This window comes from Macaca mulatta, chromosome 19, assembly GCF_049350105.2.
Source record: "Macaca mulatta isolate MMU2019108-1 chromosome 19, T2T-MMU8v2.0, whole genome shotgun sequence".
In the NCBI taxonomy this organism is placed as follows: Eukaryota; Metazoa; Chordata; class Mammalia; order Primates; family Cercopithecidae; genus Macaca; species Macaca mulatta.
This window is the reverse complement of record NC_133424.1, coordinates 3,178,527-3,201,905: the sequence shown is the minus strand read 5'-3', so window position 1 is coordinate 3,201,905 and position 23,379 is coordinate 3,178,527. Positions and strand designations below refer to the sequence as shown.

The 23,379-nt window shown below is 59.1% G+C and overlaps 1 protein-coding gene across 3 annotated transcripts; it reads left to right on the top strand.

Annotated features, from left to right (window-relative positions):
- The first annotated feature begins 1,833 nt into the window (after positions 1-1,833).
- LMNB2 (lamin B2) lies at positions 1,834-23,167 on the top strand. Of its 3 annotated transcripts, none has more exons than XR_013409451.1 (12): positions 1,834-2,211; positions 10,821-10,957; positions 15,741-15,897; positions 15,983-16,108; positions 19,912-20,082; positions 20,165-20,290; positions 20,563-20,783; positions 20,970-21,252; positions 21,504-21,710; positions 22,073-22,230; positions 22,353-22,463; positions 23,058-23,167. XR_013409451.1 is itself a non-coding variant. In XM_015122430.3 (12 exons), the coding sequence occupies exons 1-12, from the start codon at positions 1,948-1,950 to the stop codon at positions 23,097-23,099; spliced, it is 1,866 nt and encodes a 621-aa protein (XP_014977916.1). In that variant the 5' UTR covers positions 1,834-1,947; the 3' UTR covers positions 23,100-23,167. The 3 variants fall into 3 exon arrangements, 1 of the variants encoding a protein (XP_014977916.1); XR_013409450.1 differs by having other exon boundaries at positions 22,006-22,230; XM_015122430.3 differs by having other exon boundaries at positions 21,504-21,611; positions 22,111-22,230.
- Positions 23,168-23,379: the final 212 nt, after the last annotated feature.

Here is a 23,379-nt window from a genome sequence, read left to right as displayed (position 1 = left end):
CCAGCCTGGCCAAGATGATGAAACCCAGTCTCTACTAAAAATACAAAAATTAGCTGGGCATGGTGGCAGGCGCTTGTAATTCCAGCTACTCAGGAGGCAGAGGCAGAGAATTGCTTGAACCCAGGAGGTGGAGGTTGCAGTGAGCTGAGATCACACCATTGCACTCCAGCCTAGGTGACAAGAGTGAGACTCTGTCTCTACCAAAAAAAAAAAAAAAAAACATTTTTTTTTTGTCTGAGACAGAGTCTCACTATGTTGCCCAGGATGTTCTCAAACTCCTAGGCTTAAGCGATACCCCCATCTCAGCCTCCCAAAGTGCTGAGATTGCAGGTGAGAGCTGCCCGCACCTGGCCTCAAACTGAACTTTAAAGGGTGCAGGTTTTCAAAAAAAAAAAAAAAACCATTCACAGCCACCAAGCCAAAGGGGCTCAGTTAACCTGATAGGGGAGTCCCCTCAAAACAGAAGGGGTTAAAACAGACCCTATGAAAAAAGTAACTTTGAATCAACCCATTGGTTTTTATTTCATATTTTTATTTTTACTTTTTTTGAGACAAAGTCTCGCTCTGTCACCCAGGCTGGAATGCAGTGATGTGATCATGGCTCACTGCAACCTTGACCTCTCTTGCTCAAGCAATCCTGCCACCTTAGCCTCCCAAATACCTAGGACTAAAGGCGCCCAGCTAATTTTTTTTTTTTTTTTTTTTTTTAAGATGGAGTCTCACTCTGTTGCCAGGCTGGAGTGCAGTGGTGCAATCTCGGCTCCCTGCAACCTCCGCCTCCCAGGTTCAAGCAATTCTCCTGCCTCAGCTTCCCGAGTAGCTGAGACTACAGGCGTGTGCCACCATGCCTGGCTAATTTTTGTATTTTTAGTAGAGACAGGGTTTCACCATATTGGTCAGGCTGGTCTCGAACTCCTGACCTCGTGATCTGCCCGGCTTGGCCTCCTAAAGTGCTGGGATACAGGTGTGAGCCACTGCACCTGGCTGTTTTTTTTTTATTTTTATTTTTAGAAATGGGGTCTTGCTATGTTGCCCAGGCTAGTCTCAAACTCCTGGGCTCAAACGATCCTCCCACCTCGGCCTCCCAAAGTGCTGGCATTACAGGCGTGAGCAAACCACTATACCTGGCCTGGCTTTTATTTTATTTATTATTTCTCCTTTCTTCAGCCTTTTCTGCTTATAATGTAGAGTGCCCATTCTCTCTGCTCAGCTCGTTTGAGTGCCTATTTCACAGATTGAATGCTGTCCCATTCATGAATTGCTAATAAGAGCCAATGAGATCATTAAACTCAATTTGTTGAAATTCATGCTCCTTGATAGCCTTCTGGACATTTTATATCAGTAGTATTGTACACTATATGGCTTTTTTTTTTGCTTTTTTATTTTTATTTTGAGACAGTTTCCCATTGTTGCCCAGGCTGGAGTGCAGTGCCACGATCTTGGCTCACTGCAACCTCCACCTCCCAAGTTCAAGCGATTCTCCTGCCTCAGCCTCCCCAGTAGCTAGGATTACAGGCATGCGCCTCCATAGTAGAGATGGTGGGGCCTCCCTATGTGGCCCAGGCTGTTCTCGAACTCCTGACCTCAAGTGATCCACCGGCCTTGGCCTCCCAAAGTGCTGGGATTACAGGCGTGAGCCACCACGCCCGGCCCTATAGGGCCTTTTGTGTCTGGTTCTTTGAGCACGTTTTGAGGTTCTCTAAGTGTGGAAACAGGCACTAAAAAGAAACAATGCTGTTTCCTCGTGGCGGAGCTGGGAGTTTGCAGCCAGGCGGTCTGTCTCTGGAGTCAGCGCCTCTGCGAAGCGGGAGCTGGACAGAGACTTCAACTTCCGGCGTGCCCCGCGCGCGCCTGGTGGCCGGACTACCAGTCCCAGGCTGCCCCGCGGCGGCGGGCGGCGGGCGCGGCGCGGCGCGGCGCCATCTTGCAGCCGGCGGCGCGGATTGAATGAGCCCGCCGAGCCCGGGCCGCCGTCGCGAGCAGCGCAGGCCGCGAGCCGCCGCCACCATGGCCACGCCGCTGCCCGGCCGCGCGGGCGGACCAGCCACGCCGCTGTCGCCCACGCGCCTGTCGCGGCTGCAGGAGAAGGAGGAGCTGCGCGAGCTCAACGACCGCCTGGCTCACTACATCGACCGCGTCCGCGCGCTGGAGCTGGAGAACGACCGGCTCCTGCTCAAGATCTCAGAGAAGGAGGAGGTGACCACGCGCGAGGTGGGCGCCGGGGCTTAGGGGTCGGGCGGGGGTGCAGCCGGCAGGCCCCGCCCACCGCGGGGCGCGCGATCTCGGGGACCCGGGGCGGGGGTGCAGACGGGGACGGGCCCCGGCTTCGGAGGTTTCCGCGGGTTTTCGGGGGGCCCCTGAGTGAGGGGTGCAGCTCGGCCAGGCCCCTCCCACCTCGGGGTGTGCGATCGCTGGGACCCTGGGTGCAGACAGGAACGGGCCCGGCTCTCGGGGGTGTCCGGGGGGTTTCGAGGGGCCCCAGAGTGAGCGGTCCAGTTCGTCCAGGCCCCGCCCACCGCGGGGTGCGTGATCGCGGGGACCCTGGGCGGGGGTGCAGACGGGGACAGGCTCTGGCTCAGGGGTCTCCAGGAGGTTTGGGGGCTCCTGAGTGAGGGGTGCTGCTCGGCTAGGCCCAGCCCACCGCGGGGCTCCCAATCGCGGGGAACCCTGAGCTGGGATGCGGACGGGGACAGTCCGGCCTCGGGGATCTCCGACGCGTTTCGGAGAGTGCCTCCTGAGCGAAGGGTGCTACTCGGCCAGGCCCCGCCCACCGCGGGGCGCGCGATCGCGGGGACTCTGAACTACTCCCGGCTCGGGGTCTCCAGGGGGTTTGGGGGGCTCCTGAATGAAGGGTGCAGGCCCTGCCCACCGCGGGGTGCGCCATCGCGGGGACCCTGGGGAGGGGTGCAGACCGGGACAGGTCCCTGCTTGGGGGTCTCCAGGGGGTTTCGAGGGGTCCTTAAGTGAGGGGTGCAGCTCGGCCAGGCCCAGCCCACCGCGGGGTACACGATCACGGAGGACCCTGAGCAGGAGTGGGGACGACCCGGCCTCGGGGATCTCCAGGAGGAGACCCTGAGTGAGGGGTGCCGCCTGGGCAGAGCCTGCTCACCGCAGTTTCCTAGATCTTGGGGGACCCCATGGGAGGGGTGCAGATGGGAATGGCCCATTCTCTCAGGGGCCCCCAGGAGTTTCCAGGGCATTGAGGGAGAAGTGCAGACCAGGAATGCCCCACCTATGGAGGGGGTCCCAGGAGATCTTCGGTGTCCTGAGTGAAGGCTGCAGAGGCGCCTCCAGCTAGCTCCGGGGACCCTTCTGTGAGAGGTGTGTTCTGGGGCCATGAGGGTTGCAGACTAGGGCTCCCCACCAAAGAGAGGTCCTGGGGATTTGGGGGCTCCCTGAGTATTGGGCTGCAGCCCACCATGTGCCTCATCCCTCAGAGGATTCCAAGGAGACTTGGTGGACCCCCGCCAACTGAGGGGGTGTGAGTGGGAGTCTCTGGGGATGAAGCTGGGTGTTGGGGCATCTGGGGGGGAATGGGGGTGGTCTCTGGGCTCTGAAGAGACTGGGGGGCCCAGGCCCTCTGAGGAGGCCCATGATGGGGTGTGTGGGGGGGTCTTCCTGGAGTCTCTGGGGTGAGTCACGTGGTCTCAGTTCTCCCTGGAGCTTTAGTGAGTTCCCTGATGAATCCAGGAGAGATTGGTGACTGGGGTGGGAATTAGGCCCCTCATCTCTCACCCGGGCGGGGGGTGGGGGATAGGGGGCCAAGGGAGAGGTTCTGATACCTTGGAGTCCCATGGGAAATTTCGCAGGCCCTTATCTGTGCCCTGGGGTCATTGGTGGCCTGGCAGGTTCTGTCCCCAAGGGAATATGAAGGAAGCGGGAGAGCTGGGGTCTTGGGTCCAGAGGAAAGTGTTGAGGTTCTGAATGGACCCCGAGGCTTCAGTGCGGACTGAAGGAGAAAGGGCTGGAAAGTCTGCCCGTCAAGGGGGCGTGAGGTCGGGGTGTCTTGGGGTCTGGGTGCCATCTGTCCTGCTCCCCAACCTAACCCTGGGGAGGCTGTTTGTCCCTCCCGCTGGCCATGCCCAATTCAAGGACAGGACTCCAGAACGGTGGGCAGGCAGGAGCACCCACTTGATTCCTGCCATGGGTTGGGGGTCCTGGGGTCCCCAGGTCCCAGCATCCTGTTGGGAGAGCCAGGTGCTGAAGTCGGGATTTGCAGCTCCCAGCCCCCACTCGCCCATCTGGAGATCAGAGGACCTGGTGGGCTTCTGGGAGAAAAGCTGCTTGTTGAGGGGGTCAGGTCGTTTCTGGGAGCCACTTACCCTCTGTGTGACCTTGGGCTAGTCCCTTACCCTCTCTGAGTCTCAGTGCCCTCGCCTTTGGAATGGGCATAATTATAATACTCAGCTCTTGTGTGTGGGGCCACAGCAGGTTAGCTTTTGTTTAGTGGCTCCCTGTGGGTTCTGCTGTCACAGTGCCCTGGGGACAGGGAACCTGAAAGAATGTAGCTGGTGCCTTCAGGGAGGTAGAAGGAAGATCAGTGCTTGGTGGGGTCCCCTGCTGTTTTTTTTTTTCCTTTTTTTTTTTTTGAGTTGGAGTCTCGCTCTGTCGTCCAGGCTGGAGTGCAGTGGTGTGATCTTAGCTCCCTGCACCTCTGCCTCCCGGGTTCAAGCAATTCTCCTGTCCCCGCCTCCTGAGTAGCTGGGATTACAGGTGTGCGCCACCACGCCTGGCTCATTTTTGTACTTTTAGTAGAGACAGGGTTTGGCCATGTTGGCCAGGCTGATCTCAAACTCCTGGCCTCAGGTGGTCCACCTGCCTCGACCTCCCAAAGTACTGGGATTACAGGTGTGAGCCGCCGTGCCCGGCCAGTCCCCTGCTTTTCAATTAGTGTGGCTTTGGGCAGGCCCTGGCGTCTCTTGGAGCCTCCATCTTGCCATCTGTCCAGCGGGGACAGAATTGTCCCAACGTCGAGGCCGCCTGCTGGACCCGTGGTGTGCGGGATTAGAGCTGGCTTCTTGTCTTCGGGCCTCTGTTGTCCCCCTGCCAATGGGAGGGACAGCTGCAGGGAGCTTTGAGGGTGCAGGGCCTCATGAGTGTTGGGGAGGTACCAGCCCCAGCCCCACTGGACGCCCTGTTGGACCGCCCCGTGCTCTAGAGGGAGCCTGGCCCCGCCACCTCTCGGGGCCCCAGCAGCGTCCTTTACAACTCAGTTCACTCAGGCAGGGTGAAATGCGGGTCTGACTCGGGTGAAGGCAGCCATTCAGCAGATGACACACTGGCCCCCCCCGTGAGCCCTGTCACCCAGCCGTGTCTGCAGGGCATGTGGCAGGGGACAGCTGGGAGTTCCGCCTGGGACTGGTGGGCCAGGAACCTGGCTAGTGGGGAGCAGAGCTGGAAACCTGCTGGGGTAGGGGCCGCTAGTAGGGAGGTGTCACGTGGAGGGAGTGACCCGGAATAGCTGGGGTCTTTCTAGACACAGGTGGGCCAGGTGGGGTTCAGAAAGCAGCCTCTGGCTCAGGCTGGCAGGATGGGGGGCAGGGGAGGGAGTTCCGGCGAGGAGGGACCTGGGGTGTCGGGCCTCAGAGCATGCAGGTCACCTGGACAGCAGGGCCTCTCTCACCTGGCCAGGTTCTGCCCCCAGGGGGACTCTTGGCCAAGGCTGGGCCTGCCTTTGGTTGTCACATTGGGAGAGAGACATGATTGGCATAGAGTGGGTGGAGGCTGGGGTGCTCCTCAGCCCCCTGAAAAGCGAATTACCTAACTCTAACCCTAACCCCATGAGGATGACCCAGCCTCCATGAGGATAACGCAACCCCCACGAGAGTGGCCAGGCCGAGGAGCCATGCCCAGGCATGAGGGACTCAGTTCAGATTTTTTCAGGCTCATAACACGACTCACAGCATCCTGGTGCGTGGCGTCCCCCAAGGTCCTCACACACACGTTTCTCACTTTTCTGAGATGGAATCTCACTCTGTCGCCCAGGCTGGAGTGCAGCAGCGTGATCTCAGCTCACTGCAACCTCCGCCTCCTGGGTTCAAGCAGTTCTCCTGCCTCAGCCTCCTAAGTAGCTGGGATTACAGGCGTGCGCCACCACACCTGGCTAAGTTTCATATTTTCAGTAGAGACAAGGTTTCACCGTGTTGGCCAGGATGGTCTGTATCTCTTGACCTTGTGATCTGCCCACCTCAGCCTTCCAAAGTGCTGGGATTACAGGCATGAGCCACCGCGCCTGGCCGTTGTTTTTTTTTTTTTTTTTTCTAGACGGAGTCTTTCTCTGTCACCCAGGCTGGAGTGCAGTGGTGTGATCTTGGCTCACTGGAACCTCTACCTTCTGGGTTCAAGCACTTCTCTTGCCTCAGCCTCCCGAGTAGCTGGGATTACAGGCCTGCACCACCATGCCCGGCTAACTTGCTCACTTCTTTCCTGCCCGCACGAGCTCACCCTTGCACACTCGTACAAAACCAGGCCAAGCATGGGTTCCACATTCCCGTGTGATGCTGGGGGGTGTCTTTTGGCGGTGTGGATGAATCACCATATACAAGCTTTGTTGGGGGGCTTGGGGAAGGGTGGGGTGGGTGCTGGCCAGATGGGTATTTGTTGAAGGAGGATCACTGGGTGTTGGGGGTGGGGACGGGTGCAGGGAGGCAGCGCCGTGGCCTGGGTCCAGGTGCAGGAGAGGTAGGTACTCCAGGTACTTCCCTGCCAGGCCTTAACGTTCCCGAGGGAGGAGACCTGGCTTCGGTGGCTTCTGCCTTTCCCTGCCCCTGGTGTCCCCTGGCTGCTTAGGGCTGCCAGAGGGGGTCTCGGAGGTGAGCGTGGAGGGTGGAGTCCGCTTTGGAAGAGACCCCAAGCTGGTGTTTGCATTATCTGCACAGAGCTGTAGCCGGGCCGTTTTGTCCCACCGTGGACTCCTCCAGCTGAGTTGTGCCGCTCTGTGTCCGACGGGTCCAGGCAAAGGCCATCTCAGGCCGTCTGAGCCCTGCCAGGCCCACGTGTGTGGACACACTTGGTGGCATCCCTCAAGCCCAGCACTTGCTAGATGCCGTGACACATGGAACAAAAGGCCCAGCCTGTCCCCAGCCCTTTGCAGCGCCTCAGAAGCACAGGCAGGCTGTCCTGCCCCGGCACACCTGTTCCGCAGGCTCAGAGGTTCTTTGTGAGGTGCCCCGGCCTCTAGACGAGAACTTTCCTCATCATCACAGCATGGCACCCAGGCATGGTCGGTAGACTTTTTCTAAAAAAGGCCAGACACTCTCCATCTAAACCGCTCAGCTCTGCCATAGGGTGAAAGCTGCCTTAGACCATAGGTGAATAAGTAGGTGGAGCTGTGTGTCAATAAAACTTTATTTATACGCATGGAACTGTGAAGTGCATAGAATCGGCCTGTGTCACAAAGTATCTTCATCTTTTTCCCCTTTATTGTTTTTGTTTTTGAGACAGAGTCTCGCTCTGTTGTCCAGGCTAGAGTTCAGTGGCACAATCTCGGCTTACTGCAACCTCCGCCTCCCGGATTAAAGCGATTCTCGTGCCTCAGCCTCCCCAGTAGCTGGGATCACAGGTTTGCACTGCTACGTCTGGCTAATTTTTGTATTTTTAGCAGAGATGGAGTTTCACCATGCTGGTCAGGCTGGTCTCGAACTCCTGACCTCAGGTGATCTGAGCCACCTCTCCTGGCCACCCCTAGCCATTTAAAAATGTAGAAACCGTCTGGGCGTGGTGGCTCACGCCTGTAATCACAGCACTTTGGGAGGCTGAGGCAGGCGATCATGAGGTCGGGAGATTGAAACCATCCTGGCCAGCATGGTGAAACCCCATCTCTACTAAAAATACAAAAATTAGCCGGGCATGGTGGTGGGCACCTGTAGTCCCAGCTACTCGGGTGACAGGAGAATCGCTTGAACCCAGGAGGCGGAGGTTGCAGTGAGCTGAGATCACCCCACTGCACTCCAGCCTGGGAGACAGAGCAAGACTCTGTCTTAAAAAAAAAAAAAAAGTTACTTTTTTTGAATTCCTGACCTCAGGTGATCTGCTGGCCTCAGCCTCCCATCATCGTATGCCAGGTGCGGTGGCTAACTCCTGTAATCCCAGCACTTTGGGAAGCTAAGGCGGGCAGATCCATTATGTATTCATACTTCCTCAGTTTTCCCTGCTATCCTTTCCTGCCCCAAGACCCCATCCACTATCTCACGTGACATTTAGTGACCATGTCCCTTTCTCCCAGGCTCCTCCGAGCTGATAGTTTCCTCCACATTCCTGGTTAGAGGTTCTGGTTGGTCCTGAGGGGGCTGGGCAGGTGTGCAGTAGGATGTTCCTCAATGGGGGTTTGTGTGTTGTTTTTCTCATGGTCACGCTGGGGTGATGGGATGAGGAATGTTTTAATGGAATATATATATATATACATATATATATATTTTTTGAGATGGAGTTTCACTGTGTTGCCCAGGCTGGCGTGCACTGGCGCGATCCTGGCTCACTGCAACCTCCGCCTCCCAGGTTCAAACTATTCCCCTGCCTCAGCCTCCGGAGTAGCTGGGATTACAGGCACCCGCCACCACACCCGGCTAATTTTGTATTTTTAGTAGAGACGGGGTTTCTCCATGTTGGTCAGGCCAGTCTCGAACTCCTGACCTCAGGAGATCTGCCTGCCTCGGCCTCCTGAAGTGCTGGGATGACAGGCCCCTGGGCCACAGCGCCCGGCCATATGTATATGTTTTTTTGAGACAGAGTCTCTGTGTCGCCCAGGCTGCAGCGCAGTGGCATGATCTTGGCTCACTGCAACGTCCGCCTCCCGGGTTCATGCCATTCTCCTGCCTCAGCCTCCTGAGTAGCTGGGACTACAGGCGCCTGCCACCACACCTGGCTAATTTTTTTGTGTGTTTTTGGTAGACACAGGGTTTCACCGTGTTAGCCAGGATGGTCTCGATCTCCTGACCTCGTGATCTGCCCACCTCGGCCTCCCAAAGTGCTGGAATTACAGGCGTGAGCCACCGCGCCCAGCACCATGTGTAGTTTTCAAACATGCATGGAAGTGAATTTCATTTCTTCTGGGTCCACACCCAGGAGTGGAGTTACCGGGTCACGGGGTGGCTCTGTGACTCTTGGGGGAGCCCCTGTGCTGTTTTCTGTAGGGCTGCCTCAGCTCAGGTTCCTGCTGCTGTCTGTGAGGTTCCGATTTCTCTGTGTACTGCCCGCACCTGCGACCGTCTGTCTTCTTGACGGACGCCCTGGCAGGTGTGAAGTGGCATCTCACTGCGGTTTGCTTCCACATATGTTTAAACTCATTGAGTGCATGGTCCTGTGGGAGGAGGGGAGGCAGGAAGGCCACGAGAAGCCTGAGCCGTGCCCCCAGCTGGCGCGTGCAGAGGCCAGGCAGGTGGCGGCTGTGGTTGCAGCAGGATTAGTAGCAAGCGAAGAGGTCGCCTTCCCGGGCACCGCGTGTGCCTCGAGTTCGCCCGGCGGCCCTCGGGAGGGGCGGGTTTGGGGGCTTTCTTTAGCCGGGAGGCCCAGAGGGTGTTCAAGTCACTTCTGCCCGCCCTGGTGACCCCCCCAGCCCCTCGCCGCGTCCTTGCTGGCTGGGCCGGGTCTCCATGGGGAAATGTGGGGGTGGCTGGTGGGGTGGGGAGCTGGTGTGGGGGGAGCTGGGGACTGCAGATCCCTGTGATTGAGGGGTGGAAGGTGGGGGCCGCTGGTGGGGGGGCCCTCTGGTTGAGGGGAAGCTGGTGGGGGGGGAGCTGGTGGAGGGGGAGCTGGTGCGGGGGGAGTTGGTGGGGGGGAGCCGGTGTGGGGGGAGCTGGGGACTGCAGATCCCTGTGATTGAGGGGTGGAAGGTGGGGGCCGCTGGTGGGGGGGCCGCTGGTTGAGGGGGAGCTGGTGGGTGGGAGCTGGTGCGGGGGGAGCTGGTGGCGGGGGGGAGCTGATGGAGGGGGAGCTGGTGGGGAGTGCTGGGGGCTCTGACTGCAGATCCCTGTGATTGAGCGGTGGGAGCTTCTGTCTGGGAGCCTCTGAGCCACCACATTGGCAGCTGGCCTGTCGGGGGGGACACGGCAGGGGGAGGCCAGATGCTCCTCCCTCCATCCCAGGGAGCAGCCCAGCCTGAGCCTGGGCCATGTGCCTGCATGCAAGGTGGGGGCATAGAGGGGCACGGGCTGGCCCCCAGTTGGCAGAAGTGGGGGATCTTGGGCCCAGCGGGGTCTGAGAGGGGGTCTCCAGGTTGCAGAGACTGGTTGGGGGGCGGGTCTTGGGCCCAGCAGGGTCTGGGAGGGAGCCCCGGGTTGCAGAGGCCTGGGGGCAGTCTCAGGGGCCCAGAGGGGTCTGGAAGGGGACCCCAGGTTGCAGAGGCTAGTGGGGGCAGGGGGCTCTCGGGCCTAGCAGGCCTGGGAGGGGGCCCTGGCTTGCAGAAGTGGAGGGTCTCAGGGGCCCAGCGGGGTCTGGGAGGGCCCCGGGTTGCTGTCATCACCAGTTGTCCGAGAGTGATCAGCTCAGTGTCCACGTGCCCAGCGGGAGAGATCCTTGATTAAATGTCCCACCAATTTTCTGGTTCTGAAACCAAGAGTGTGAAAAATGCACCTAATGGCCAGGCCTCATGTCGCTATGAGAGCAGCCAAGGGGCTGCGTGTCTGGGTGTGGCCAGTCCTCCGGGGAAGGGGACAGGCTCCCTCCAGCTGCTGTGCTGGTCCAGGCTGTCCCCAGGCTGCCATCCTCTCGCTCTGCGTGCCAGTCCCCGGGAATCTGAGCGGGGCCAGTGACCGGGCCCCCAGGCTGCTGCAGTCCAAGGGGAAGGGTCCCTCCTCACTTCACCCTGTCCTGGGTCTCCCCAGGTGAGTGGCATCAAGGCGCTGTACGAGTCAGAGCTGGCCGACGCCCGGAGAGTCCTGGATGAGACAGCTCGAGAGCGCGCCCGGCTGCAGATAGAGATTGGGAAGCTGAGGGCAGAGTTGGACGAGGTCAACAAGAGGTGAGTGGTCATGGCTGGGCACGACGTCACCCTGATCCCGGCACCACGGGGTGGACGGGGGCGGGTGGGCGGGACTTCTCCATCCGACGCCCTCCCTCCGCCTGGGCTGGTGCTGCTCCCATGGAGAGCTGGCTTCCCTTCGCCAACAGGAGACCCTCCAGGTTGGCCCAGGGACCACTGCCCGCCTGCCCGGGGCCTGGGGCTCCAGGAGGGACCATTTGCGCCTGATGGTGGCCAGGAGCTGGGGACCCTGGGGCCAGGCACGAATGAGGACAGGCTGCCCACTCTCAGCACATCCCACACAGCACAGGTGCACCCCGGGACCTGCTCGGGCAGCGGCTCTGAGCTGTCTGCCTTCAGCACCCACCGTGCTTAATAAGCAGGTTCATTAGTGGGGCCATGCAGGCTCTGGCATGATTAGAGCTTGGACAGGGGTGCACGGAGCTCTGAAATGTCAGAACTGCACCGTGCAGACGGGACAGAGCTGCTGCTGGCCCTGTACCAGGCACCTCTCAACTGTTCACTTTAAGAAGTTGAAATTTGGCCGGGCGCGGTGGCTCACGCCTGTAATCCCAGCACTTTGGGAGGCCGAGGCGGGCGGATCACAAGGTCAGGAGATCGAGACCATGGTGAAACCCCGTCTCTACTAAAAATACAAAAAATTAGCCGGGCGCGGTGGCGGGCGCCTGTAGTCCCAGCTACTCAGGAGGCTGAGGCAGGAGAATGGCGTAAACCCAGGAGGCGGAGCTTGCAGTGAGCCGAGATCGCGCCACTGCACTCCAGCCTGGGCGACAGAGCGAGACTCCGTCTCAAAAAACAAAAAAAAGAAAACAAAAAAAAAAAAAAAAAAGAAGTTGAAATTTACAGGATGTGAATTTCACCTCAAATTAAAACATTAAAAAAAGAAAATGCTACACAGTGCCCGCCCTAGGTGTTGAGGAATTCCCAGTTCACAATCTCCGGAGCAGTGCGTGGCGTCTGCAGTGAGGCCCATCTTTTCCTTTTCATTGAGACATGGTCTCTGTTGCCTAGGCTGGAGTTCAGTGGCACAATCACAGCTCACTGCAGCCTCGAACCCCCAGGCTCAGGTGATCCTCCTGCCTCAGCCCCGCCCCGGGTACCTGGGACCACAGGAAGGCACCACTGCACCCAGCTAATTTTTTTATTTTTTATTATTTATTTATTTTTGAGACATAGGCTTGCTCTGTCACCCAGGCTGGAGTGCAGTGGTGCGATCTCAGCTCAGTGCAACCTCCAGCTCCCAAATTCAAATGATTCTCCTGCCTCAGCCTCCTGAGTAGCTGGAGGCTCGCAGCACCATGCCCGGCTACTTTTTTTTTTACCATGTTGGCCAGGCTGGTCTCAAACTCCTGGACTTAAGTGATACACCCGCCTCAGCCTTCTAAAGTGCTGGGATTACAGGTGTGAACCACTGTACCTGGCCTAATTTTTTAATTATTTGTAGAGATGAGGTCTCGCTATGTTGCTCAAGCTGGTCTTGAACTCCCGGGCTAGATCCTCCCACCTCGGCCTCCCAAAGCACTGGCTATAGGTATGAGCCACTGGGCCAAGCCTAGTGTTTTTCTTATCGTAACAAATTTATCTCCAAAACCCCACAATGAGTGAAACACAAGGAGCAGCGTGCAGGACCTGACAAGCCAGAGCCTGCCACGAAACCCCGGGTACACAGCTGAAGATTCTAACTCAGCGCCTGGTGCTCTTAGGAACCGGGTCTGAGCCCTGGTAGCCAGCACCCTGCCTTCTGGGCGTGCCCTGCAGTCCTGCGGAACCCTGTGGTTTAGACCGAGTTATTGAGGAGATTCCCAGATACCCTGATCTCTGCTCCAGTCCTCTGAGCTGGTCTGCAGCCTGCCTCTTCCACCTCACCCCTGGGCCTTTGGGCTGCTGTTCGCCTGCCTGGAAGGCTGTTTCAGCAGCGGTGGCCCTGGCTCCTCCAGCACTGCTCCTTCAGGTCTCTGCCCCCAGGGTTGTCTCCCAGCCCCGCTTCAGCCCTGCCCGCAGGCAGCCTCCCATCTGGTGGGCAGCCTGTGTCGCTGGTGCCTCCCCCTGCAAGGACATCCCGCAGTGTAAGGCAAGGGTTCTAGACGCACCTCTGGTGTGAGAGTGGTGCCTTCCACACAGCGGGCACTCGGTCAGGATTTGCCCAACAGACTCCAGCTCCCCCCAGACCCCTGCAAAAATCCCCTGCAGGGCCGCGGGGCTCGCCACCCTCTGAGCAGAAGGGCCTGGCCTGGGTGGCATGTGCTTAGAGATACGGGATCTGCATCCCAGGCCCTGCTGGAGATCTGCTCCATGCGGGGAAGTAGAGCTGACTGTCCCTGAGGGCTGCCGATGGGGGCGCGTCAGCTTTGTGGCCGAAGTCTGGCCTTCATACCTCTCAAACGCAAGCAGATGCCACATCTCCAGTGTGGAGAGCCCTGGCTTCACCAGGTCCAGCGCCAGAGCAGCTGGCAGCCCTGCCCCTGGCGGGACACAACAGGAGCCAGACCTGGGGTTCAGTGCACCTGGCACAGATGCTTTTACCTGGCAGGTGGCCTTAGACCTGGTTGTCTGACCCCCGACCAGGGACCCCTCACAGGAGAGGCTGTTTACACACGGGCTGCCCTGTAGCTCTCGTCTGACCCATGTCCGGCATTTGCCTGCCTGACCATCGCTCTGGCACTGGGATCCCAGCTTGGGGCAGCTCCTGGTTCTTCTGACAGAAGGTGCAAATTCAGCACAGCGATAGGAAACAAGTTTGAGGATTTATTACAGATCCTGGGCAGGGAGGGCACTGTGAGCTGGGAGGGCAGCCCTCCCTTCCTGGGTCACACAAGGAAGGAAGGAAGAGTCCCACAGAGAGTGAGAGCTTGGCAGCTAGTGGGAGAGAGAGAGATGGGTGGATGATGGATGGATGGATGGATGGATGGATGGATGGATGGATGGATGGATGGATGATGGGTAGATGGATAGATAGATAGACAGTGATAGATACAGCAGTAGATAGATATAGCTATTTGTAAGGCCGGGCGCGGTGGCTCACGCCTGTAATCCCAGCACTTTGGGAGGCCGAGGCAGGTGGATCACCTGAGGTCGGGAGTTCAAGACCAACCTGGCCAACATGGAGAAACCCCGTCTCTACTAAAAATACAAAATTAGCTGGGCGTGCTGGTGCATGCCTATAATCCCAGCTACTTGGGAGGCTGAGGCAGGAGAATTGCTTGAACCCAGGAGGCGGAGGTTGGGGTGTGCCAAGATTGTGCCATTGCGCTCCAGCCTGGGCAACAAGAGTGAAACTCTGTCTCAAAAAAATAAAAGAGAGAAAGATACAGCTATCTGTAGATTGATATATATGCACATAGATAATATAGATAAATACAGTTGTTGATGAGGATACAGTTAGACAGGTGGTCACTTTCAGTTCTTGGGCAAATGCCTAGGTGGTCTTTTGAAGGGCACTGGGGGGCCGGGCACGGTGGCTCACGCCTGTAATCCCAGCACTTTGGGAGGCCGAGGCGGGTAGATCACCTGAGGTCAGGAGTTCGAGACCAGCCTGGCCAACATGGAGAAACCCCATCTCTACTAAAAATATAAAATTAACCGAGCCTGGTCGCTCATGCCTGTAATCCCAGCTACTTGGGAGGCTGAGGCAGGATAATCGTTTGAACCTGGGGGGCGGAGGTTGCAGTGAGCTGAGATCACACCATTGCGCTCCAGCCTGGGCAACAAGAGTGAAACTCCAACTCAAAAAAAAAAAAAGAAAGGCTCTAGGCAGAGTTGGGAACACAGCATTCTGCTGGGTGGGAGAGGTCCCTGTCACTTCTGGCCTCTGGCCACGGGCTCCAGCCACCTGGATGTGGATGTGCTTTTCATGTCCAGCCAGCAGCCTTTGCTGTGTTATTCCAGATACACCCAGTTGTCCCCATCCTGGGGTGATTCTGTCCCCAGGGGACACTGGGTGATTCCTGGGGACATTTGTGGTTGTCAAAACTGGGCAGCGAGAGGCTTCTGGTCTGAAGTGGGTGGAGGCCAGGGACAGGGCTCAGCACCCTGCAGTGCCCAGGACCGCCCCAAATGTCAGCAGTTCTGACGCTGAGAAACCGTGGGTGTCCTCACTATTGCTTGGGAGATATAGTTAGTTCCCTGCGGGGAGGGGTGGCTCACACCTGTAATCCCAGCACTTTGGGAGGCTGAGACAGGAGGATTCCTTGAGGCCAGGAGTTCGAGACCAGCCTGTGCAAACAAGTGAACCCCTGTCTCTTAAAAAAAAAAAAAAAAAAAAAGCCTAAAATCCACACTGGTAGTATTTGTGTGTTTAAAAAACCTGAGTATTTGCTATCTTAAATATCTAATGTTGGAGCTAATTTGGTTTAGTGGAAGACCAGGTAAGCCTGCTTCAGACAGCTCAAGTTTACAAACAAGGCCGACTCTTCAAAGGCCAGGGTCTTCCTTTGTAACATTAATAGAGGATGCATTAATTTCTTCCCAAGTGGTCCTCCTGGGTCCAGAATGGGCAGGAGAGGCTGGAAAAGCCCACACCTCCAGGGTGGTCCCAAGCACTGGTGGCTGTCACTTGCTGGACTCCTGACAGTGCAGGGCAGACGATGAGGGCACGTGTGCCTTTGCCTGGGTGCGTGGGGCTGCGTCGTCTGTGGGACGGGAAGGTCTGGGGCTCAGAAGCCCCGGTGACCTTGTCCTTGGGCTTGCCTGATGCCCCCTGAGGTGCTCCCTGCGGCCCCATAGACCTTGCCCCTCCCCGCTCACTTGCCCTCTTGACTTTCAGCGCCAAGAAGAGGGAGGGAGAGCTCACAGTGGCCCAGGGCCGTGTGAAGGACCTGGAGTCCCTGTTCCACCGGAGCGAGGTGGAGCTGGCAGCTGCCCTCAGCGACAAGCGCGGCCTGGAGAGTGACGTGGCCGAGCTGCGGGCCCAGCTGGCCAAGGTAGGTGCCAGGGGCCATGGGACACCCCAGCAGGGCGTTTGCAGCAGACACGTTGTCACACGGCTCGCTGTCCTGTGTCTCCCAGGCCGAGGACGGTCATGCAGTGGCCAAAAAGCAGCTGGAGAAGGAGACGCTGATGCGTGTGGACCTGGAGAACCGCTGCCAGAGCCTGCAGGAGGAGCTGGACTTCCGGAAGAGTGTGTTCGAGGAGGTGAGTGAGCAGCCTGGCCTCCAGCCTGGCACAGCAGAAGCGCAAAGTCCACCCTCACGGCTCCAGGGAGGCTCCTTCCTGCCTCTCAGGGCGCCCTTGGCTTCGACTGCATCTCCCCAGTGCCTGCCTCTGTCTTCCCATGCTGCCTCCCCTCTGTGTCCATACTCTGTATCCTGCAAGGACACTTGTCATTGGACTTGGGCCTGCCTGGATCATCCATAGTGATGTAATGGCATCTGCAAAGACCCCATTTCCAAATAAGGTCCATTCACAGCTGCTGGGGATGGGGACGTGGGCACATCTTTTTTTTTTTTTTTTTTTTTGAGACGGAGTCTCACTCTGTCCCCCTTGCTGGAGTGCAGTGGCCGGATCTCAGCTCACTGCAAGCTCCGCCTCCTGGGTTCAGGCCATTCTCCTGCCTCAGCCTCCCGAGTAGCTGGGACTACAGGCGCCCGCCACCTCGCCCGGCTAGTTTTTTTGTATTTTTTAGTAGAGACGGGGTTTCACTGTGTTAGCCAGGATGGTCTCGATCTCCTGACCTCGTGATCCACCCGTCTCGGCCTCCCAAATTGCTGGGATTACAGGCTTGAGCCACCGCGCCTGGCCTTTTTTTTTTTTTTTTTTGAGATGGAGTTTTGCTCTGTCGCCCATGCTGGAATGTGGTGGCACGATCTCGGCTCACTGCAACCTCCACCTCCCAGGTTCAAGCAATTCTCCTGCCTCAGCCTCCCAAGTAGCTGGATTACAGGCGTCCACCACCATGCCCAGGTAATTTTTGTATTTTTAGTAGAGACGGGGTTTCACCAGGTTGGCCAGGCTGGTCTCGAACTTCTGGCCTCAGGTGATTCATCCGCCTCGGCCTCCCAAAGTGCTGGGATTCCCGGCGTGAGTCACTGCGCCCGGCCGAAGCACATCTCTTCAGTGTCAAGGAAGGTCTCCTGTGATTTCTTGCCTTTCTAAAAGCTTGGTGTTCCCACCCTGAGAGCAGAGCCCCCGCTGCCTGGGATCCTAACCACTAGACCCCTGAGAGCAGAACCCCCGCCGCCTGGGATCCTAACCACTAGACCCCTGAGAGCAGAGCCCCCCGCCGCCTGGGACCCTAACCACTAGACCCCTGAGAGCAGAGCCCCCGCCGCCTGGGACCCTAACCACTAGACCCCTGAGAGCAGAGCCCCCGCCGCCTGGGATCCTAACCACTAGACCCCTGAGAGCAGAGCCCCCGCCGCCTGGGATCCTAACCACTAGACCATGAGGCAGGCATCAGGTGCATCTTCTGGGGGCCACTGTCCAGCCTCCCACAGGGCCTCCTTGTCCAAAGTGAGGGTGGGGCCTGCGCTCCCCACCCAGCCTCCTTCCTGGGGCCTCTGCCTCCAGGGGCTCAGAGAGGGGAGTGGGGAGAGAAGGCGTTGTCGGCCTGTGTTCCTTACAACCAATTGTGATGTCACAGTGCAGGGTGGAATGCCGGGGCTGGCCGGGCCCACACTCACTGCCCAGGGAGAGCTGCTGACTGCTGGTGGAGGGATGTCCAGGCTGCTCAGGAGCCGTGCCCCGCTCCGGCCAGGCCCAGAGCGTGCGAGGGCCCCCACAGGAGCCAGAGGGAAGGCCGCCAGGGCAGTTGTGAGGGGGTCTATGGAGGAGCCTGTGAGAGAGCCCGTGAAGAGACTCATGAGGGCTTCTGTGCGGGGGCGCAGGAACATGCCCCAGGTAGAGCCCACAGGGCACCTGGGAAGAGACCCACGAAGGCTGTGCAGGGGCTGGGAAGAGACCCCCGCGGAGCCCTCACAGGGAGCTGCGGTAGGGAGCCTGACGCAGGCCCGTGCAGCCCACAGGGTGCGGAGTCCTGGAGAGGGCAGCCGTGGAGGCGGGAGGGTGGCTGTGGGGGTGGGTGCGCAGCTCGCAGAGCTCTGCTTGGCTGGGCCATCCACCTCGCTGACTGCAAAGGTAGCCAACTTCCTTCAGAAGCGTTTCTGCTATTTTTTTGTTTGTTTGTTTTGAGATGGAGTCTTGCTTTTGCCCACGCTGGGCTTAGCCTCCCGAGTAGCTGGGATTATAGAGTAGCTGGGATTGTAGGTGAGCGCCACCACACCCAGCTAATTTTTTTTCTTTTTTTGTTTTGAGTCTTGCTCTGTCACCCAGGCTAGAGTATGGTGGCACCATCTCAGCTCACTGCAACCTCTGCCTCCGGGGTTCAAGCGATTCTCCTGCCTCAGCCTCCTGAGTAGCTGGGATTATAGGTGCGCATCACCACACCCAGCTAATTTTTGTATTTTTAGTAGAGACAGGGTTTCACCATGTTTGTCAGCTGGTCTTAAACTCCTGACCTTGTGATCCGCCTGCGTCGGCCTCCCAAAGTGCTGGGATTACAGGCATGAGCCACTGAGCCTGGTATATTTTTTGTATTTTTAATAGAGATGGGGTTTCACCATGTTGGCCAGGCTGGTCTTGAACTCCTGACCTCGTGATCTGCCCACCTCAGCCTCCCAGAGTGCTGGGATTACAGGCGTGAGCCACCGCGCCCAGCCTCTGCTGTTTTTATAAACCAGTCCCGTGGTGATAAGTGACATGGTTTCTGTCGTGGAGTAGGGGGAGTTGGGAAGAGGAGGAAGGGGCCGTTTCCTTCCTGAGAGCCATGTGAGCTCCAGTTGGTGCCTCTGCCCTGGTGTGACCCCGCCCTGTGTCGAGACAGCTGCCCTGTGGTTCCCCTGCCTTGTGGCCCGGGCATCCCATCACTGTCAGGGCCGGGTCTGCTGCCCCCCTGTAATTTGGGCCCTGAGGTGCGAACATCAGTAATTCACTTTCTTTGTTTTGATTTTTGTTTGTTTTGAGATGGAGTCTTGCTTTGTCGCCCAGGCTGAAGTGCAGTGGCGTGATCTCAGCTCACTGCAACCTCCACCTCCAGGGTTCAAGTAATTCTCTTCCCTCAGCCTCTAGAGTAGCTGGGATTACAGGCGCCCGCTACCACCACACCTGGCTGTTTTGTATTTTTAGTAGAGATGGGGTTTCTCCGTGTTGGTCAGGTTGGTCTGAAACTCCTGACCTCAGGTGATCCGCCTACCTCGAACTCCCAAAAGTGCTGGGATTACAGGTGTGAGCCACCACGCCTGGCCCGCTTTCTTCAATAATGGCTTTTATGAGAGATTAATTTTTTTTTTTTTTTTTTTGAGAGACACGGTCTCCCTCTGTTGCCCAGGTTGGAGTGCAGTGATGCGATCTTGGCTCACTGCAACCTCCCAAGTTCAAACGATTCTCTTGTCTCAGCCTCCCGAGTAGCTGGGACTACAGGCGCCCGCCACAACACCCGGCTATTTTAAGTCCACCTTTTTAAAGTGTACAGTTCAGCATTGGCAGGATCTCCACAGGGTTTTGTAACCACCACCTCTAATTCTAGAACATTCCATCACCCAAAAAGAACACCCCCCCCCCGCCATCAGCAGTCACTCCCAGCCCCGGTACCCACCCATCCCCTCCCTGTCTCCGTGGATGGGCCTGTCCTGGACATTTCATGGAAATGGGATCACACACGGTGGCGTTTTCTGTCTGGCTTCTCTCGCTGAGTGTGACGTCCTCAAGGTGCATTCATGCCTGGCGGTGTCAGAGCCTCACTCCTTTTTGTGGCTGAGTCCGTTCTAGCGCGTGGATGGCCCCTGGGCCGCCTCTCACCTGCACGTGTATCGGTTTGTAACTTGTGCACAAGGAACCAGGAACTGCCTGGAGGTTCCTCTTGGCACATTTTGGAGCCCTCCCTTAGGCCTGGTGCTTGGGGCCCAGGCGGGACCGGAGGGTCATGAGGCCTCGGTCCGCAGGAGGTGCGGGAGACGCGGCGGCGGCACGAGCGGCGCCTGGTGGAGGTGGACAGCAGCCGGCAGCAGGAGTATGACTTCAAGATGGCACAGGCGCTGGAGGAGCTGCGGAGCCAGCACGACGAGCAAGTGCGGCTCTACAAGCTGGAGCTGGAGCAGACCTACCAGGCCAAGGTGTGGCCGGCGGGCGGGTGGGCAGGGGTGGCCGGTGGGACCCCCACCCCGCGCCCGCGCTCACCTGCCCATCTCCCCACAGCTGGACAGCGCCAAGCTGAGCTCTGACCAGAACGACAAGGCGGCCAGTGCGGCTCGCGAGGAGCTGAAGGAGGCCCGCATGCGCCTGGAGTCCCTCAGCTACCAGCTCTCCGGCCTCCAGAAGCAGGTGACGCGCACAGCGCCACCGCCCGCCGGCCCCCTGGCCCGACCTCTGCGCCCTGTCCCGGATGTGCGGGGCGCGGGGCTCTGGCCTCTTGGCAGTGGATGGAGCCCTCGGGGCGCCCAGAGATGCCCCTTCCCTCCCGTCCCGTGCGCCCCATGCCCAGCCCTGGTCTCTGCCCCAGTCTGCGGTGAGGACCCCTCTCCCGCAGTCCCAGGATCACCCGGGCCTTGTGACTCAGGGGCTGCCCTGACCTTCGCCGCCCGCCCCCTCCGCAGGCCAGCGCCGCTGAAGATCGCATCCGGGAGCTGGAGGAGGCCATGGCCGGGGAGCGGGACAAGTTCCGGAAGATGCTGGACGCCAAGGAGCAAGAGATGACGGAGATGCGGGACGTGATGCAGCAGCAGCTGGCCGAATACCAGGAGCTGCTGGACGTGAAGCTGGCCCTGGACATGGAGATCAACGCCTACCGGAAGCTCCTGGAGGGCGAAGAGGAGAGGTGCGGCAGGCCTGGGGGCTTGGGGGCGCGGAGCGAGGAGGGGCGGGGTAGGAGGAGAGGCGAGACGGGGCTGCTGGGAGTGCTGGGCAGGGGTGGAGGTGGGGCTGGACCGCGGCCGCCACTCTGCGTGCCCTGGGCTGTCCGGGGCTGCCACCACCAGTCCGGCCCTCCTTTCTTTCCCCACAGGCTGAAGCTGTCCCCCAGCCCATCCTCGCGCGTCACCGTCTCACGAGCCACCTCGAGCAGCAGCGGCGGCAGCACGTCGGCCACTGGGCGCCTGGGCCGCAGTAAGCGGAAGAGGCTGGAGGTGGAGGAGCCCTTGGGCAGCGGCCCCAGCGTCCTGGGCACGGGCACGGGTGGTGGTGGCGGCTTCCACCTGGCCCAGCAGGCCTCGGCCTCGGGCAGTGTCAGCATCGAGGAGATCGACCTGGAGGGCAAGTTCGTGCAGCTCAAGAACAACTCTGACAAGGTGACCGGAATGACTGGGATGGGGTAATGGGTTGACCCAGCTGATGGGGGTGACCAGGGTCAGGGTGATGGGGCCACCGGCCAATGCGAGGCAGGGGACAAGGTGACCGGAATGACCGGGGCACAGGGGTAACGGGGTGACCCAGCTGGTGGGGGTGACCAGGGTCAGGGTGACGGGGCCACCAGCCAGGGCGATCGGGGCGGTGTCCCAGTCCTGGTGGCTGAGGGTCAGGTGTGCGCCGTGCCTTCCAGGATCAGTCTCTGGGGAACTGGAGAATTAAGAGGCAGATCTTGGAGGGGGAGGAGATCGCCTACAAGTTCACGCCCAAGTACGTCCTGCGCGCTGGCCAGATGGTCACGGTAGGTGGTGGGGCAGGAGGGCGAGGGTGGCCACAGATGGGATGTGAGGTGGGGCCAGGGGGCTGGAGGAGCAGGACTTGGTAGGGGGTAGGGATGGTGGTGGCACCAGGCACTGTCTAAGAGTAGCTGCCGCAGTCATAGAACCTCCATGTGCCGGTGTCACCCCACTGGGCCTCCCTGGAGTCTGAGCTATGTGCCCTGGGTCTGAGTCCAGGCCGTTGGGGCTGGCAGGCGTCCCCGTGAAGTGTAACAGTCAAGGGCATGGGCCGTGGAGCCTGGTGGGCGTCAGATCCCAGCTCAGCCTTGCTTGCCAAGAGAAGCCTGGTCTCTTCTGTATCCTGGGGGCCATCACCCTGGATGAGCCTGCGTCAGGCTGGAAGGACTGAATGCCCAGGGCATTGAGGGCCTTGAAGGGGGCTGTGCGGTAGGAGCCAGTGGCTGACCCACATCCCTGGAACCAGAGGGGACCCTGACGGGGCCATTGTTCCTGGGTCCCCAGGTGTGGGCCGCTGGTGCTGGAGTGGCCCACAGCCCCCCCTCGACGCTAGTGTGGAAGGGCCAGAGCAGCTGGGGCACGGGCGAGAGCTTCCGCACCGTCCTGGTTAACGCGGATGGCGAGGTAGGTGCCCAGCTTGGGGGGTGCTCGGCTAGAGTCCTGAGCGGGGCCTGGGGACTCTCGGGGCGGCCACGGCAGCTCTGGGCCTGATCCCTGGACGCGCTGCCGTGTCCTGTCCCACACAGGAAGTGGCCATGAGGACTGTGAAGCAGTCCTCAGTGGTGCGAGAGAATGAGAATGGGGAGGAAGAGGAGGAGGAAGCCGAGTTCGGTGAGGAGGATCTTTTCCACCAACAGGTAGGACCCCGGTGCCCACTTGCGGCTGGGGGGCAGCATCTGGGGCAGAGTGAGCTCCTGCACGCACACACACGTGTGCTTGCCGCATCCCCGGCGGGAGCTCCATCTGGCTGCCGTGGTTCAGGGTGAAGCCAGCCTTGGCTGTTACGGGCACGGCACAGACCTGTTCTTGCCTCCTGGGTCGCGCCCGTCATGTGGATTTACGACATCACAGACCTCAGGGTAGCTGGCCAGGGGGTCCCCTGAGAGGTGGGTGTTGAACAGCTCCCAGATGCTCTCTGGTCAACCAGGCTTCCTCAGTCAAAGACACAGGTCCCTTCAATATTGGCTTTTGGGGAGAAGATGAGTGCCGAAGCCACACTGCGGTAAATGCACGTATCGCAAGATTCCTGTGATTTGTTTTGGAACCCAAAACAGAACGTGTCGCTCACAGGCGGGCTCATGGGGAAGTGGAAGTGGAATGGAAGGCTCTAGAAGTAGACACTGCTGTCGCTCAGCCCCTCCCTGGTGGGGAGGTGGGGGCAGCCGTCTACCTGCTGGCCGCCTCCAGGCTGGCCCTGATCATGGCCGTCCTTCCTTCCTTCCTTCCTGCAGGGGGACCCGAGGACCACCTCGAGAGGCTGCTATGTGATGTGAACCCACACTCCTCATCCACACACCTTTCTTTACCCAGAGCCACTGAAAACTATTTTTATATCATTGGCTTTCTTTAGTTCTTGATACATTTCTAGAGAATTTCTAAGCAAACTGCCAGAACGTGTGGGTGGGTATCCTCCAGCCTCACTTCGCTGCCACTTCACCGCTGCCCCGGAGACTTTTCAGTCCCACCCCACTCCCCATCTCACCATTTGGTCAAATTGGAAGCCCAGGGCCAGGACCCCGAGGTTTAGAAGATGCTCGGGCTTGGAGGGAGGAG

Coding starts and splice junctions, on each gene's coding strand:
- LMNB2 (XM_015122430.3), top strand. CDS start 1,948: ATGAGCCCGCCGAGCCCGGGCCGCCGTCGCGAGCAGCGCAGGCCGCGA. Junction 22,231..22,352: donor TGGTTAACGCGGATGGCGAG/GTAGGTGCCCAG, acceptor TGTCCCACACAG/GAAGTGGCCATGAGGACTGT. Junction 22,464..23,057: donor AGGATCTTTTCCACCAACAG/GTAGGACCCCGG, acceptor TCCTTCCTGCAG/GGGGACCCGAGGACCACCTC.